We start from the raw sequence: 19,044 nt of genomic DNA, 5'->3' as shown, positions 1-19,044 counted from the left end.
TAATCCTATAATTAAACTTTTTGTTGATGTCATCCCTACTAATATTTTTACAATTAAAACCTAGCTAACGTGTTGTTTAGAAAGGTATTTGGTCTATTGTTGATCCCCGTAAACTATATACATTATTCCTGGATCTGTATTAATCAACCTGTTTGGAATGTGGAAGTTACGTCTCCTGAAGGCGGCTGCGCCTTGGAACTTCCCTTCCGGTTCTTTTCCTGGGAGCAAGTTATTGACTATTCTTAACTCAAACTGGGTAAAACCATATAAAAAAGGATTTTAAAAAAAGGACTAGAAAACAATAAAAAAGTAACAGAGTTTATTCAAGGTCAGGTCGTTACAGGACAGAGAAATTGCTTGGAGTTGGTACAGCTGTGGGCTCAAAAAACATCAGCGAGCATCCGGCAAAGATTGAGCCCCGAACAAGGTCATCTCCTCCTTCTTATACCTCATGAGTCCATGTGTTGCATCAGGTGGATGCTCAGCTGTCCGTATCAGAAACTGACATGCCATCGGCGAGCACAGTGAGAATCATGTTCTTTGACTTCTCCAGTGCCTTCAACACCATCCGCCCGGCTCTACTGGGTGAGAAGACGACTGCGATGCAGGTGGAGGCCCCCATCGTGTCCTGGATTGTTGATTACCTGACGGGCAGACCACAGTATGTACGCCTACAGAACTGTGTGTCTGACAGGGTGGTCAGCAACACTGGTGCGCCTCAGGGGACTGTCCTCTCCCCGTTCCTCTTCACCCTTTTCACCTCGGACTTCAGCTATTGCTCTGAGTCCTGCCACCTTCAGAAGTTTTCTGATGACTCAGCAATTGTTGGCTGCATTGAAAAGGGTGATGAGAGTGAATACAGGACTGTGGTGGGCAACTTTGTCACTTGAGCTGCAGGTGGTTCAGCTCACTCCAAGTGACAAAGACTAAGAAGCTAATAGTGGATCTGAGAAGGACCAAAACACCTGTGACCCCTGTTTCCATCCAGGGAGTTCCTATTGACACTGTGAAGGAGTATAAGTACCTGGGAGTGTACTTTAACAATAAGTTGGACTGGACTAGAAACACCGAAGCGGTCTACAAAAAGGGCCAAAGCCGACTATTCTTCCTGAGGAGGCTGAAGTCCTTTAACATCTGTGGGACGATGCTGAGGATGTTTTATGAGTCTGTTGTTGCTAGCACGCTCTTCTTTGCTGTCACATGCTGGGGCAGTGGGCTGAGGGTTGCTGAAAACAACAGACTGAACAAACTGATCAGGAGGGCCGATGATGTTGTGGGGGAGCAGCTGGACACCCTGACCACCGTGGCAGAGAGGAGGATGCTGTCCAGGTTTCAGTCCATCTTAGACAATGACTCACATCCTCTCCACGACACACTGGTCCAGCAGACCAGCTCCTTCAGCAGAAGACTCCTCCTACCCAGATGCACCACAGAGCGCCACAGGAAATAATTCCTACCTGTGGTCATCAACCTCTATAACGCCTCCCTCAAGTGATTCAACCCCCCCCCCCCATAAATTGACATTTATGCACTATTTTTTCACGCCACGTATCACTTTACTTGGACTTTTCAATTTATTTGGATTTAGTTTTTACATATGCATAGATATACGTACAGATATATATATAGAAGAGCTATATGTGTATATATTTTATCTCTTTTTATTCTTATTTTTTAACTTTATTATATTTTATAGTTGGATGTGTGTATATATTAGCCTGGGTGCCAGTCCGAACTTAGTCCCGCCCACAAGGTTTGAGTTCGGGGAAGTTCGGTCTGGCTCTGCTCCATAGTAACGCGAGTATTAAAGCCCACTGTCAGGCGATCCAATCAAATTGTCAGGGCGGGCTTTATACGATGATGGACAGATGAGCAAGAGTAACGTTATCAACCACGTGACCAATGCGCGCTTGGGTGACAACAATAATGGCTGCCGCTGGAGAGTTGAGGTGAGTAGATTCTGCTATTAGGTCTGTTCTAGAAGATATCGACAGCAGATTAATTTTAAAAGAGGAACAGAGAAACGCGATCAAGTCTCATCTTCTTATTCTAGGCGTGCAACTGCACGCTTTGATTTTTGTTGACAACAACTATGCCTCGCTTAACATACGTCACGCACTCCGTTGCTCTTATTGGTTGTAGGTCTATCCAATTGAGTGCAGAGGCATTTTTTTTTCCTTATTCGTTCAAAACACGCCCCATAATCACAGCTCTATGGAGCAGCATCAGACTCATATTCTGACTAGAATTGAGTCGGACTACGTCAGGCTATGTATATATCATATAAAACTGTAACTGGAGTGTGTAACAAAAGTAATTTCCCTCTGGGATTATTAAAGTATTTCTGATTCTGATCCATGCCTTGAACTTCATGCATCTTGCCTCTATGCTTTAGGATTACAGATAGCTCTCCTCCATCAGTCCGGCTCCAAGATGTGTCCTTGTCTTCTGAATCTTTAAAAGACAAGAAGGCTGTCCTGATTAGATGACCTCCATACACAGAGTCATCCACCATGTGAAGGAAGGCCTTCTACTCCATCTAATCTGGCTAACAGAGTAACAATGCAACTCCCCCTTTATCAGGGGGAGTTTTTACAAACTCTTATAAATAAAATAAATTTATTCGATTTCTGGAAAAAATCCTAAAAAAAAAAAACCTAGAGGTTGAACAGGGTCTGGGATGTAGTCTCTAGTGGATGCTGTGGAGTATTGCAGGTTCTTGTACAGAGTTCTGGTGTTTCCTGTCACTGTGGGCCTCAGAGCACAGTAGTACACAGCAGAGTCTGACAGACGGAGATCCTGGATCGTCAGATTAAAGGATTTCTCATCACTGTTGAAGTCTACATCAAATCTTCCATTGTTGAACTCTGGAGCTTTATATATGGCTGATGTCACTTGCTTCAGAATGTACTTTGGGAAACTATTTTCTGTTTGCTTATACCAGAACAGATAAGCATTTGAATAAGCGCTTATTTCAAAAATACATCCCAGAGTGACAGATTCTCCTTGAGCAGCAGCAACATGTCCTTCTGTCTGCGTCACTGAGTCTCCTTTACACTCTGAGGAAGAACAGAACATGCAGAGGAAGAGATGAATCAATAAAGATGATTGATTAAAGGAGAACAATCAGCAGCTTTAAAGACTTCTATTCCATGTAGAATAGATGTCATTTTCTCTGATCATTGTCACTTTGAACCATATCAGGTGTTTCTACAAGGTAACAAATGGCAGCAGAAATGATCTGCTCTGATTTTCTGTAGAATGAACATTAAAGCTCTTCATGTAGAGCTCAGTAATGTGTTCAAGTGTTTGAAGAGGAAACATGTTGAGCTTTCTATCTTACCAAAGAAAAGAGCAGCTAGAATAATCCACAGCCAATGTTCCATCTGTCCAACAAGGTTTAAATCAGCAGGAGAAACTAGCTGATGTTCAACATTCAGTCTGACTATTGTTCTCTTCACAGCAACACTTATTATTGACACAATGCTGGAACACAGAGCACAAGGAGAGCTCCGCCTACTGGATGATGGCGCCCTCTGCTGGAGCTAGAAGGTGGAGTTGAACAATGCAGGGAAAGGCTTCCAGCAGCTGGTTAGTGGGTCAGACAAACTGATTCTTCAAAGAAATTTGTGTTTCCAGCTTTAAGCTCAATTTCAGAGAGAAAAGAGGCCTAATCTTTCTCAGAACATCTGTTCTGTCTTAAGTTCATCTGACAAAGGAGTGGTTTTTGCTCTGATCTTGGACTGTTTCTACGTACTGTTTCACTTCTGGAACTCTTTTATTTAATTATTTATTTTTTTAAACAGTGTCTTGTCTTGCAATGTGATGATAGGAATAATTGCCTTCATGCCAAAAATAGAGCACAAAAAATTTTGCTTTTACAAGTGGAGCAGTACGGCTATATATTGATTTATGTTTATAAATAGCTTTATTATAATTCATGCAGTTAGTATTACAGATTATATGGACGCTGCATTGTAAGTAGAACAGGAAAGGAAAAACAGGAAAAAGGAGAAAAGATGAAAGAAAGAGGAGATTAAAGGGAGATAACGAAAAGTCATCTTCAGTCTGCTTCTGGTACTCTCTCTGACAGTGTTCTCCAACTGATATCCAGCTGCTCCTGTCTCCTCTCTGTCATCCTAAGTCTCCTTAGTCGTTGGTCTTAGACTCAGGATGAACATGTGGACAAGAACATTACTTCTGTAAAATGTTGGTTAATAAAAATGAGTCAATTATTCACATACTTATTCTTGTTGACTATTATTCGCTCTTTGAGTAATTGATCTCACCAAACCTTTTCTAACATTTCAAACCCAAAAAATATATTTCGTAAGTGTGAATGAGGGCTGCTCAGTGGAACAGTGGGTAGCACTGCCTCCTGGTGCCTTGCAGCAAGAAGGTTCTGGGTTCGATTCCCAGCTGGGGTCTTTCTGCATGGAGTTTGCATTTTCTCCTTGAGCATGCGTGGGTTCTCTCCGGGTACTCCAGCTTCCTCTCACGGTCCAAAAACATGATTGTTAGGTTAATTGGCTTTTTTAGATTCTCCTTAGGTGTGAGTGTGAATGGTTGTCTGTCCTGTTTGTCTCTATGTTGCCCTGCGATGGGCTGGCGACCAGCCTGCCTCTCACCAGTAGACAGCTGGAGATAGGCGCCCCTCGTGACCCTGCTTTGGAATAAGCATGTAAGAAAATGGAAGTATGAATGATCCATTCTGATGTCAAATCGGGTCAATATTGGAATTGGTTGTTTCTCAATAGCTGTATTGTAACAGAAATAAAACACTTTTTAATTGTTAAAATCTAAAAGATTAAAAAAAAACATGCACATCTTTAGCTCATGAAAAAAAAAACTTTGGATGAGTCCAACAAAGGTTGCGTTGCCCCTAAGTAATACAAATATTTGGCAGTCATCTGCATCAACATGAAAAGACAAACCAGGATTTAACCCCTTGAACCCTACGGACCCACCGGCGGGTCCAGCTGCTACGTGACCTCGTAATTTTACCAAACCCCCAGTATTGATGTAAAAAACATATTTGGCACAGTTTGGTGTCATTTATGGATAAATGTGCCAAAATGGCCTCTCCGCCTAAGAAATTTCTCACTAATACCATTCTAAAATAAATATGATTCATCTGATTGAGTGCAAATTTGGTATATTTTTACACAACATTTAGATTTGAAAGTCTGTACTACTTTTTTGTGCTATAAATAATATTTTGGTAGTGTTTTGCAATGTTTATTTCAAAGAAAATTTTGGCGAGGTTCAAAAAATGCAAAATATTTTGTATTTTGTCCATAATATTTCAGACAGGGTCAAAGCTACAATGGTGCTGACACCAGAAAACCATTCTATGACATCTTACCTTTACAGACGTACCAAAAGTTTCTTCTTAAATCTAATAGCTTTGAGGCTATAAGTTATTTACTTTTGTGTGTTTTTGTCAGGCAGAAATTTATTTATACCCCCTTAGGGTGTAAGAGGTAAAAACAATCCAACCAGGAGTAGCTAAAGAAGAGAAAAAAGAGGAATAACCCTGAGCCCACATCTGATCCAGTTGTGGACTTGAAGTCTCCCGGATCTACACATAAATGTATTTAATTCCATTCAGTTTATTTAGCACCATTTAGCAACACATGTCATGTCAAGGCCCCTTACAGAGACGATAGAATCAGATTGGTTAAAAAAATTATATCAAGGAAACAGTTTATTGGGTCAAGTCATTGATTTACAGGACATGATCCTCATTAATGAACTAGTGGCAAAGGTTTTGCATGAATTTTGTCTCCAGCAATTCCTTACACTTAACATGCTTGTAGCAACAGTGGAGAGGAAAAACAGGAAGAAACCTCCAGCAGAACCAGGCTCAGTGTGAGCGGCCATCTGCTGAGGCCGACTGGGGTTCAAGGAGACAGAAGCAGACATAGAAAAAGAAGCATGGATAAAAAAGGCAACTGTCAACCAGCTCCACAGGCGGCCCCGTCCAGGAAACACACAGCCAGGCAGACGAGCTCCGAGCCAGCTCCCATGTCAGAGGATGAAGAGAGCACATCCAGTTAGTCACAGTCAGAGAAACAGGACCACACTGGAAACTATTCTCTCAGGTATGACCTAAACCAGACTGGTATTGTTCACTGGATAACATAATTTTATCCTCCAGTTTATCAAATGCTGCAAATAAATCCTAGAAAACAATGAAAATACAAATATTAGAATCAGTAGCAGAAAAGACGGCTAATGTCCAGCTGGACTCTTTGCTACTGCTGTCCATGGTGCTTAACTGCCAGCTCCACCCTATGATTTATTTAATAAATGTCCTATTATTAGCTATACCATAAGCTTTCATTTAGAATTGATTTGAAAAGAAGTAATTGTCTAAATAAATTACACAGAGTCAAGAATATAAATTCTACAGAACATCAGAAAAAAAACAATAGCAAAGAAATAAACCTTAGAAATCAGGTAATTGAAAATAGGGAGAAATTTTAGTGTGAGTATTTAGACGATTATTTTTAAATATATTTTCTCTGAATACGTGCTTTAATGCATCATTCAGTGTACCTGAATGCATCATGAGGTTTTAGCCTGTGGACATAAATCTCTGTGTAGAAGATCAGTGGTCTGACAGCAGGACAGAACTGGACTGAAACACATCTAGATGGTGAAACAGAACTCTGTCCATGGTGCTGATGTCCTGCAGAGGCTGCACCTCCATCCTGGAGCCTCCATCATCCCTCCTTTATGATCCAAACCTTTCTATCATAAAGAGTTCAATGATGCAGCAAACACTCTGATGTCTGCTTTATTCTCAGCTGCACAAACAATCAGACTGAATCCTAACAAACCATAGAGGAGGAACAGTGTGTGAGGCCCTCTAGTGGATGCTGTGGAGTATTGCAGGTTCTTGTACAGAGTTCTGGTGTTTCCTGTCACTGTGGGCCTCACAGCACAGTAGTACACAGCAGAGTCAGTCACTGCAGCAGAGGAGATCAGCAGGTCCAGGCGTTTCTCTTCTCTCAGTTTAGTGGAGAATCTTGATGCTGATTTCAGATTATCTGCTGATTTCACAATGTTGAGCCCTGAGATGTACATGATGAACTCTGGAGGTTTTCCTGGATATTGTCGATACCAGAAGAAATAATCATCACTAGCTATCTTGTTGGAGTAACTGTAGGACAGAGTAACAGAGCTGCCTTCTAGACTGAACTCTTCAGTCTTTGCTGCAGTGAGTTGTTGGCAGTTTACACCTGAAGGAAGAAAATAAAATAAATGAAGAACAACAAGGATCACATAGTTCTCTGAAAGACTCCAACTAACCTGTTCCTATAAGCAGAACCAGCAGAGTAAATCCAGATGTGAGCAAAGACAGCATGATGATCAGAGTTAATGTTTGAACTGTGTTGAATGTGGAAGTTTGTGTCTCTTCTATAGTTCAGTAACAGCTCAGCTCCTCCCTGAAGCTCTCAGCTCCTCTTCCTCCTGATTAACAGACTCACAGCTTCTCTGGTTTAAAAATAGATTATCTAAAGTATTTTCTGACTCTAAAATGTGTTCAGCTTCATTTTCTTCTTATTGCATTTGTATATGAAATCATAATTAAACTGTCTGCCACTTAGAAAAGGAAGTGCTGTCTTAATGTGAATCAACTTTTATCTTCCAGCTTGTCAGAAGAACAACCAGATAGTTTAGGTGTAGCTGCATGTCTGGGACATGGATTTTCTGTTGGGTTTCCTTTCAGCTTTTTTAGCTTGGATTAGAAATCTTAAAGTATTAATCTGTCATTGGTCAAAGCACATCACATGTTAAGTCCATGTAACAAAAGAAATTATTATTGTTCTGCAGACAGAACCTCCATGATGTCCCCAACAGACTGATGTGGGGCTAAAGATCTGCTCCACTAGAAAACAGTAGATGAATGAAAACTTCTTGTAGCCTTTGTTTCCCTATGATTTCAGGTCACACTGATCAAAGATCTGCTTTTAACTAATAGATCTGAATAAATCAATCAAAGCTACAAGTTGTGTTCAGGGATGTCAGACCTTAATATGATATTGTTGTGAAAACGCTCAGCAAAAACAGTTCCCATTCTTTTTTTCATGAAATATGACTAATAATAATCCAGAGTCTGTTCTAACTTTTAAAATACAATCAGGGAAACAGACTGGAATCAGCCTTTGAATTATTATAATCTCCTGTATGGCATCATTTATAGCAACTATAAACAGTTTCAGGAGGAAGACAAATTGCAAAGCAGTTCATAAAGAGAATAAACTGTAGTTAAATGCTACATGGATCATAGTGGATTTTTTACTAACGGACAATAAATCTGTCTTGAATTATTTCATGTTAATGACATGTTTTTCTTAAGTCGCTTTAGGTGACAGCTGTTGAACTCTTGTATAAATGGAATAAATGAATTTGATCTCTGCTGAAACAAACAAACCAAAAACTGAAAGACATTGAGGAGGAACAGAATGTGAGGCCCTCTAGTAGAATTTGAGGCATCCCACACCTGTGTCTTGGAAGGAGGTCTATCAGGATGAGCTCCCACCAGGGATTCCCTCAGCATCTGGCCTTCCTGCATTCAGGCTCCTCTGCCTTGGTTAGTGGTGGAGGTGGTGAACAACCACCACCGGCTTTACAGGCATCGGCCTTCTTTGTGTTCACTGAAGAGGTCTGATAGTTTTGATCATTTCCATTCCTAGAACTCGATATCAGTGAGAGCACAAAGTGTGTGATGAAAAAAGGAAATTTAAAAAAGCATAGTCAAATATCCATTTAGTATTTACTGTGTAATGTAACACAAATTTAAAATGAGGAGGAACCCCGTGAGATGATGAACAGCTCCTACCTGTTTGAACTACATTTTTGTATTTCATTTTCACCTGCTGCCAGGTGTGCTTCATCCCGGTGGGTCAATACCTAAATAGAATACATTGATAAATTACCGTTGAAGCAATAAAGTAGTTTTCCCCATAATGTTATCATGATTACGATCGTCTTCATATAAACTTACGCATTAACTCGGACAGCAGACTCTGTTAGAGTTATGATTATAAAATTATGCTACATTTCTGTGCTGTGATTCAATCAGGAGGGTCGTAGACTTTTGTGACCTGCATCCTGCTATCCTGTGATTCAATCATTAGGTCATGAGGCAAAGTCACACGGTTGCATGCTGCTGGGATTCAATCATTACTGGGTTTTCTGTTTAAGACCCGCTCTATTATGTTGTAAACTGTTAATAAAAGGCTTTGCTGTGAAGGAATCTGTGAGAGAGGGTGCTGTTTCTGAGCCAGCAGCTTCTCTCCCCTACTCCAGAGGTTGACAAAATCCCTATTCTGTGTGGACTCAGTTTCTTTTTATCATAAACCTACAATTTTGAACGTAACATTTTTGGTGCTGAAAACCCGGGAGGCCCTCTGTGTTCTTTTAAGATAAGAACACAGCTAAGTAAGGTTTGTAGCTGCAGCAGGGATATTTGACGAAGCCAAGTTTTGTTGTCAGATCTGGGATCTGGGTATCTGGTGCGTGCGAGGGCCTGGAGCTGGAGACTCCAAAGTGTACACGATAAATGTTTTTTTTTGTCTATGTTGGTTAAAATAAAAAATATATATTAGGCCTTAGAATAGGTGTGTGTGACTGTGTGAAAGTGTGTGAGGAAACAATCGAACCGTTGGGTTCGATTGTTTCATACTAAAACAGCAGGAATTAATACAGTATAACTCTTGTGGATGCAGAGGCAAGAATTTCTCACCTGAAAAGGTAGAAGCAGAAATTACCACAACAGTGTTTGGGTGCTGTCCTGCTGAATAAACATCCAGTGCGTAGAATACCCTAGGTGTTTGTACTGGACTAAATTCTTTAAAATGGGAAAAGGTCAAAATAAATTAGAGATAATTTAGAATCTACGATTAGAAGTTGTAGAAGTGCAGGATCCAACAAAAAAATAAATAAAAAAATAATCACTTGAATATATAGTTTGGAAAAAATATGGGTTTGAGGGACGCCTCTATTCCAAGATAAAATAATAAGAACTAAAGGATAAAATTATAGAACTAAAGTGAGTCAGGGAGGTAAAAGAATTAAAAAGGATGGGTTCAGGGAAGAGTATAGAGAAGATCATAAAGGGGATGTAAAATTTGTGTCAGATTGATCCAAGTAATTTAAAATACTTCTAGGAGTGGAAGTTAGAGTATGATACATGCACAAAGCAGATACGATGAAAACCTAAATAAATAGATCTAATGTTTTGTTTGTCCGGTTTTAATATTATGTGTTTCTGTCTTTAAAGTTATGTTTGTGGGTCTTTTAAGTTGTTTGTGTGTCCAAAAAATAATGAAACACAGTTTAGAAGGAGACAGCTTAAATCTGCATAAGCGCGCAGAGGGGGATGTCAGTGGAGCGATGACTGCAGCATTGTTCCGATTGACAGCCTTCCTAATGCGTCTGCAGGGTCTCCACAACTATAATTTCGGAACCAAAATTTTAAATTAATAACCCACAAGAAAATTATTTTAGTCATGCAAGCTACATACAGGCAATAAAAAAATTAGAGGGATTAAATAGGTGGATTGCGCAAGCTAAAACATAGAAACAGCTATGAAGCAAAGTTTGGACCATAATTGGGCTCAAGGGAGGCCACAGGGGGGGCCGGTGGTCACAGGGGAAAAACAAGGGGTCACGTAGAAAACACAATAGGTGCTACAACTGTGATAAGGAGGGCCACTTTGCTCGAGAATGTCCAGACCCCCACAGAGTGACCCTCCCTGTCACCAACACTGACCAGCACTGACGCCAGGAGTCATGTGCACCAGCAGAAATTGCAGTTAATTATGGACCCAGTGAATTTCCTTTCTTTTTTTAAACACATCAGAAAAAACATACTGGCATTTAAACATTCAAGGGGTAGTAGTAAAAAGATGTTATGCTGCAAGGGGAAGTTCTTCATCTGAGTGTGAATGGGTGTTTGAGCAAATGGGGGAGACATTAAAATAGTAGACGTGTATGAAGCATGGGGGATATTAAATGCATTAAAGGCAAAAACATGAATAGTTTTAACAATTATTAGACAAGCAGTTAGACTTATATGCAATTCAGGAGCCTGTAAAATTTGCATTCAAGATAATGTAGGACTAAAACCATCTAAAATGCTAGTTTTTGTAAAATCAGCAAATGGTCAAATGGAATACCTTTAAAAATAGAAAACCTTCAAACTGGAAAAAGATTGCAAGGTTCTATGTTTCTGTAGTAATATCACCAACTCACCCCATTAATCTGTTAGGACGGGAATTGATGGGAAAATTAAGCAATTTTTCCCAAACAGGGGGGCATGAAGGCTGAATGTGTGGAACATATAAATAGCGTTTCAACAAAATCTACTTGTGTCTAATATACACTATGCTAGAAGCACATTGTCAGATCCACTGGATGAAAGTCTGTTAGTTGAACAGTAGAACACTTTGAATTTGTGCAAAACAAGTTTCTGAAACAAGACATTACTATAATGGCTACACAAATTATGTACATAGATGGGGGTTCTTAGCAGCAGTTACTGTTATTACACAGATGTAAGGAATGTACTGCTTATCATGGGTAAATCATTTGTCATTGGTTAAGACCAGTGAAGCACAGTGGAGAGACAGATGCCTGCGTTTAGAAGCTGCAGAAGGCGCATCTGATTTCTATCTATGTCGGCACCACACAAACCAGGCTGGTTCTATAGCCCTAACACAGAACTATGGAAGCAGCCTTATAAAATTCTGTCTGTCAGAAGCTTGGGTCCAAGATTTAGCATGAGATAAAATAACTCAGCATTCTTTGCTATCACAATTTGATGAAAATGATTTCAAAGATATTCCAAATGCTTTGTGGTCTACAGGAATAATTGATGCAAGACTGTTGACAACTATAGATTTAGCTGAAATAGTTCCTAATACAGGCCAAGGATAAAACAATATCTGCTAGAATGTGAAGCAAAGGAAAGTATAAACTAGTAATACAAATTTTAGTAGGTGCAGAAATAAGTTTGTTGTTTGGGCCATGTTATTTCGGAGGAGGGTGAAAAGCTACAAGGGTATCTTTTTGGAGTTGTGCAATGACTGCAGGACTTAGATTCCACATTATAAAAACAAAAGAAAGAAACTCAGCTTTTCTTAATTTTTTTTTTATGACACACTAATAGCTATGTCAGAGAAGCAGACAGCGGTTCGCAGTGCAGAATGTGGAACTTTTCTCAGCAACTGTCTTAGCTTTGTAAACTTATCAAAATCCGTGCATCCAAACAGTTGGCGGTTAAGCAAGTTATATGACCTTTGTGTTGTTACATTCTCATGGTGATACGTTCATACCTGAAGTGTCTTACTTTTAAGGGTTAAAGAGGACCCGTGTAAACAACAGTCCCCCCATATTCTTATTTTTTGTCTTTATTATATTGTGTAGTTGGGTGTGTGTATATAAAGAGAAAACTGTAACTTGAACGTGTAACAAAATTAATTTCCCTCTGGGATTATTAAACTATTTCTGATTCTGATTAAAACCAGCAGCTATTTTGATCCATGAAATTATCATGTCTCAAACAGGGAGGAGTTATGATGAATATAGTATAGTAACACACACAGGTGTGTAACTACTACTGCTTTTAAAATTTTTTGCATGTCTCACATGTTATAAATCTGAAACTGTTCAAATACAGAACTGTTCAAAGAACATGTAATCTGCCCAGAGCTCCTTTTGTTTCCCCACAGGAAGGCCTGAAGCTGGAGATCGAGTGCTGATTTAAATCATCAAGGGGAAAAATTGGGCAGCTCCGAGGTGGGAAGGACCCTACATTGTTCAACTAACAACCCCCACCACTGTGAAGATCCAGGAGAGAAACACTTGGGTCCACCAGAGTCATTGTAAACTGATTAAAGATTTTCCCCAACAGAAAGTCCAGTCACCTTCACAGGGACCCCACGACTAAGGTACAGTATAGATCTGTGGTGAAGTCCAGCTTCACTGTTGTATTTAAAGCTACAAGTGCTAAATAAAAGTAATATTCCCAACAATGGAAATGACTGAAGATTTGATTTGATTATTTAGCAAAAAATGATAATAAACAGGTAAACTATGAAATTCAAAAAAGGTGAAAATAAAATGATTATAACATGATTATGGAAGTGTCCCAAATTATACTTCCTAATGAACAGTATGTACCTGAATGCATCATGAGGTTTTAGCCTGTGGACATAAATCTCTATGTAGAAGATCAGTGGTCCGACAGCAGGACAGAACTGGACTGAAACACATCTAGATGGTGGAACAGAACTCTGTCCATGGTGCTGATGTCCTGCAGAGGCTGCACCTCCATCCTGGAGCCTCCATCATCCCTCCTTTATGATCCAAACCTTCTCATCATAAAGAGTTCAATGATGCAGCAAACACTCTGATGTCTGCTTTATTCTCAGCTGCACAAACAATCAGACTGAATCCTAACAAACCATAGAGGAGGAACAGTGTGTGAGGCCCTCTAGTGGGTGTAGTGGAGTATTGCAGGTTCTTGTACAGAGTTCTGGTGTTTCCTGTCACTGTGGGCCTCACAGCACAGTAGTACACAGCAGAGTCTGTCACTGCAGCAGAGGAGATCAGCAGGTCCAGGCGTTTCTCTTCTATGTGAATCTGAAGTTTGGAAATCACCTTTGCTATAACTGATCCTTTATCACCATGAGAGATCAGAAGCTCTGGAGGTTCTCCTGGATACTGACGGTACCAGAAGAAATAATCTCCAGTTTGCCGGTTGGGATAATTATAGGACAGAGTGACAGAGCTGCCCTCTAAGCTGGAGATCTCTGTTTTAACCGCAGTCAGTCCTTCACAGCGGATTCCTGAAGAAAAAGGAGTTTTAGTTTTTGATTCAGAAACATTTCTGACATTTCAGAACAAAAACATTTGAAACATCTAGAATCTGACCTGTTAGCAGTGAGGCGACCAGCAGAGAAAGTCCATAATAGTCCATGATGATCAGAGTTAATGTTTGAACCGTGTTGAATGTGGAAGTTTGTGTCTCTTCTATAGTTCAGTAACAGCTCAGCTCCTCCCTGAAGCTCTCAGCTCCTCTTCCTCCTGCTGAACAGACTCACAGCTTCTCTGCTTCTGGTGGAAGAACTTCCTGTTGATCCAGAACATTTTGGTCACATGTTTGTCAGAATGGTTCTGATGTTTTGGTGGTCCAGACATTACTGGGTCTATAATCTGGTACCGCTGCTGATGTGAAGGTTCCTGAAGATGGAACCAGATCATGGCTACTGTGAGCAAATGAAGCAGAACTGGACTCTGGATGGGTTTCTCTCTGTAATTTGGTTCCTGGAGGAAACCTAGCTCAGGTAGAACCTCTGTAGCTTTGGACCTGGACAGGAACATGCTGACTTCACAGCTGTCAGCTCAGAGTTTTCCTCTCCAGGTTCACTGTAGTTTTTTCTTTTCGAAAGCGACACATCAGATTCAACAAACATTCTCATCTTCCCTAAATGATCAAATGATCCTCTATGAATAAATATGTTTTACAGGAAAACTCTACAATGTTCATCTAAAGTACAAACAATGGTTTTGTTTCTATGCCTGTGGACCAATATTCTGGTTTCTTGTTTACAGTCAGAAATCAGAGTCCAGGACTTAATAAGAAGGTCTGTTTACATGTTTTATCGACACTTAAATGTGGATAAAAATTATAAATGTTAATATTTGAAACTAAATGGCCTCTTTTAATCTTGTCTTTGTATAAAAAACCTGAAAAACTAGAAATATTCACACGTTTGGTTTGGGACAATAATATGCTTTTCAACCATTGGCCCATTTTGAAAACATGCATATCAACATTTCCTGCTTATAGAGTCAAACATGACTCTATAAGCAGGACTCTATGACCCTTTAGGGCCACTGTATTATAAACAGCAAATCTACATACTAAGGGGGGGTTTACCATTAGGCAATACTAGGCAGAAAGGTCCAAACAGACAGCAGCAAACCATTTGAAAACAAACCATGCAAAGAGCAGTGTTGCCAACTTAGCGCTTTAGTCGCTATATTTAGCCACTTTTCAGACCCCTCTAGCACTTTGATTTCTAAAAAGCTCCTAGCGCCAAATCTAGAGACTTTTTTCTGCTACTGGAGACTTTGGAGACAACATCTAAAAGCAGCGAACTCTGCTCTCCAGAGCGAGTAGAAAAAAATAATATGTCTAACTTTGATTCATTTGATTACTGCACATTCAGGCCCCCTTTCTGATCAGATATTGCTTTTTTCTATGTTACAGAGTGTTGTTTATAGCACAGTAAATGTTACTGAGTAACAATAAGTGATCTGTAGTTATTTGGAAATTTTTTCTCACAACATACATTATTTTCTATATTCTGGTGATTTTTAGAGAATTAAAATAAAGCAGAATGGCCCTTACTAAAATATTTGCATCTTAAATATACTGTAAACTAAGAATTTCACAACTTTGTTTATTAATTCTCTGCAGTTTAGGTAAAATAAACAATGTGAAACTAATAAGTCATCACTGGATTACTGGAATCAGTGCAATCGAAACCTAGGCAATCTACACTGTATGAATATATTGGTAATAGGCTAAGGATTAAAAAGCTTCATTCATTATGTTTTTAGTTTTTCTTACAATTGACAAAACAGTTAAACATTCAGACCTTCTGGGAGGCTGTAGATTTTATAAAAACTCACCATGACACAAGACAGCATTTCCCTGGATTCTTCATTTGTAAAATGTGATGGAAATTAAGGTAACATATTCAAAGGACCAAAATAAAGATAAATTAATAAGATGAGAACATCTCTGTGGTTCTCCCTTTATGAATCCAGGATAACTGAGTTGTTCTGCACATCCTCTCTGGATGTGGTTGGTCTTTTCTTGGGTCGCTGATCTTTTGAAAAATAAAATGCAACGGTTCTTTTTCTTTTTGTTCAGCTTTTATGGGTTTGAGAGGCAAACGTGAACTCAAGTGCTAGATTGCTTAAAATCTTCAATAATTTACAAAGAGAATTATCCTAGTGCACATGAGATGAGATACAAATTAAAATGAAATGCCTCGTAAGAACTGTCTCTGTTCAACATCTGGCACAGTGAATAGTTAGGAATACGGACTGGATATGAACCTGGCATTTTATCGTGTCTTAGTTCTAAGGTTGTATTAAAGGAATAGTACACCCAAAACATGATTAGCCTTCATTTTCTACTCACCCCCATGCTGAACAACACTCTGGAGTACTTTTTTGATATCTCAAATGCATCTGGAGATCTGGGATGCTTCTTGCTGTCTGCTGACATTCAAATAATGGAGGTCTATGGCGCCCGAGGCAGAAAGGTCCATAAAAGTCCACAAAAAACGTGTCAATATTCCTCCATACTGCTCGTCCAATGTATTCCAAGTGTCCTGAGTGGGTAGCATCCAGAATTTCCTCGAAACGAATTCATTTAGAATGTTTTTAGAGCATAAACAGTAGTGTATAGGATTTCCTGAAAGCGCGCACATGCGCGATCACGACGCTACGGAAACCGCTGCAGACCAAACCAGATGAAAGTGCGCATTCAGCTCGGCAAAGAACTCATGCTCTTCCTCAACACTGAAGTCCTCAGACATTTTTCTTTCGTTGTTTCTTTCTTTGCACAGGTAAACGGCACATTTCTTCTTCTACGCTTGCATTATCAGCAGAGCAGACGCTGAATGCGCACTTTCATCTGGTTTGGTCTGCCGGCTTCCGTAGACTTGTGAACGCGCTTTTAGGAAATCCTATACACTACTGTTTATGCTCTAAAAACATTCTAAATGACTTCGTTTCGAGTAAATTCTGGATGCTACCCACTCAGGACACTTGGAATACATTGGACGAGCAGTATGGAGGAATATTGACACGTTTTTTGTGGACTTTTATGGACCTTTCTGCCTCGGGCGCCATAGACCTCCATTATTTGAATGTCAGCAGACAGCAAGAAGCCTCCCAGATCTCCAGATGCATTTGAGATATCAAAAAAGTACTCCAGAGTGTTGTTCAGCATGGGGGTGAGTAGAAAATGAAGGCTAATCATGTTTTGGATGTACTATTCCTTTAAAAACGCAGACTGGATTTTGATCACCATGGTGTTTTATACGTAAATAAGTGGAACAGAAGTTGAGTCTGATACCCAATGGGTGAGAGTTGACAATCCAATCTGGCATTAATCAGATTAATATAGAACTGAGTCCATCCATCCATCCATTATCTGACACGCGTGTCACGGTGGGGTCGCGAGGGGTGCTGGTGCCTACCTCCAGCAGTGGAACTGAGTTAAGTTCTACGTTATTTGCTGTGAGACTGAAAACTCAGATCTCGCGATAATCCAGTTTGTAGCGCAAGGTCAACGAGACTTGGCTGTGAAGTAAAACTCCAAAAACTTAAATTATTTTTTATTTTTTTGTTAAACCATTGATCCAAACTATTCAATGCCAACATTTTCAATCTCTCTAATATTAGTAACAATTTATTAGTTTATTTAATCTGCAGAGAAAAATCTGTAACCCTTCCGGGATTTATTCATAGCGGAAATGACGTACTTCTTCTTCTTCTTCTTCTTATGGGATTTTATGGCGGTTGGCAGACTTGTGAATTGTGCATTACCGCCACCAACTGATATGGAGTAAAGCAAGAAAACAGGAAACGATTCACCCCCCCAAAAAAAAAAAAAAAAAAAAAAAAAAAAAAAAAAAAAAAAAAAAAAAAAAAAAAAAAAACCTGTGTAACTTAAACCAACATAATACTAAATCACATTTGCCCATATAATTTTAATTTACTCTAGGTCATCTTAACTCTGCCAGTTTCTGATGGTCCCATCGGTCCTCCCATCATACTTCCAACCATCTCCCAGTTCAAATCTTTAATGTCCAGATATTTTTCTGCAGCCTTCACTATTATTTTGATTTTTTCCGTTTTTTTTGTTGTCTGTGCAGTACAATTAATAACTTCTACCATGAAAAGAACAAAATTTGTCTTTTTAACAATAAGTGAGTCTTCATCAATTTTTAGAGATTTCTCTAGAGGTTTGGAATTTGCTGTGTGTTGAACTGTAGGTTTGGGTTTTTCTGACTGAGATGGGATCCTTTTTGCAGCTTCAGCGTAGGTTATTCCGAGCTCAAATTTCATTTTTTTAATTTCCTCAGACCTTTTGCTTGCTTCACAGCCGCGATAGGCAGCAGTATGTTCTCCACCACAATTACAGCATTTTATTTTAGCTTCTTTTCCACATTTTCCGTACTCATGTTCTCCTGCACACCTTCCACACCTCTGTTTCCCTTTACAAACTGCTGCAATGTGACCGAATTTTTGGCATTTGAAACATCTCAATGGTGGAGGATTGTAGATTTTGACATTATAGCTTATGTAACCGATGAATACTTTGCTTGGTAATTGCTCTTCTTCGAATTTAATTAGCACAGATAAACTGTCAGATCTTTCTCCGTTTCTTGTTGTTTTTAACCGTTTTACTTCTTTTACTTTTGCACCTCTTATGTTTTCCAGAATCTCTTTTTCAGAAATTTTTAGAGGAACCCCTCCAATGACTCCCCTGCTGAACTTTTTGTTCTCCATTAAGCTGCACTGAACTCTTATCCCGTCAATTTTGTTGATCCGTATTGCTTTGCCTTGCTGGGCGCTGTCTCTGCAGATAATTAGCAGGTCTCCACTGTACAGAATTCTGGCACCTCTGACTTCTCCGACAAGTTTATTGATGGTTTTTGTTAAGTGAACCGGATTCCAATTTGTAAAAGAGTCTGCCTGATTAACGACTTTGAATATGACTTTGAATTCATTTTGTTGTGCTGTGGAATGTATGGAATGATCATCACTGGATTGTTCTGAACTAGATTCCCCTTGAACTGATCTCTGTTTTTTCCGCTTTTTCTCATTTTTTGATGTTGCTATCTTCCAACCTTCATTGTCACTATTTCCCTCTTCCATCCCACAAGAATCGCTTCCTGTTTCCTCACTACTCACGGCCCAAGACATTTCTCCATAAGC

At 39.5% G+C, this 19,044-nt stretch overlaps 2 gene segments (V, D, J or C); both read right to left on the bottom strand.

Annotated features, from left to right (window-relative positions):
- Positions 1 to 6,515: 6,515 nt before the first annotated feature.
- LOC119787949 lies at positions 6,516 to 7,502 on the bottom strand. The segment is given in 2 exon segments: positions 6,516 to 7,247; positions 7,318 to 7,502. Coding segments are annotated over 2 exon segments (543 nt in total).
- Positions 7,503 to 13,395: 5,893 nt separating this feature from the next.
- Positions 13,396 to 14,014, bottom strand: LOC119787994. The segment is given in 2 exon segments: positions 13,396 to 13,865; positions 13,951 to 14,014. Coding segments are annotated over 2 exon segments (516 nt in total).
- Between the last annotated feature and the right edge of the window lie 5,030 nt (positions 14,015 to 19,044).

Source organism: Cyprinodon tularosa, unplaced genomic scaffold, assembly GCF_016077235.1.
Source record: "Cyprinodon tularosa strain WSP-4 unplaced genomic scaffold, ASM1607723v1 ctg1084, whole genome shotgun sequence".
Lineage (NCBI taxonomy): Eukaryota > Metazoa > Chordata > Actinopteri > Cyprinodontiformes > Cyprinodontidae > Cyprinodon > Cyprinodon tularosa.
Note: the sequence above shows the minus strand (reverse complement) of the source record. Positions and strands in the feature narration are given on the sequence as shown.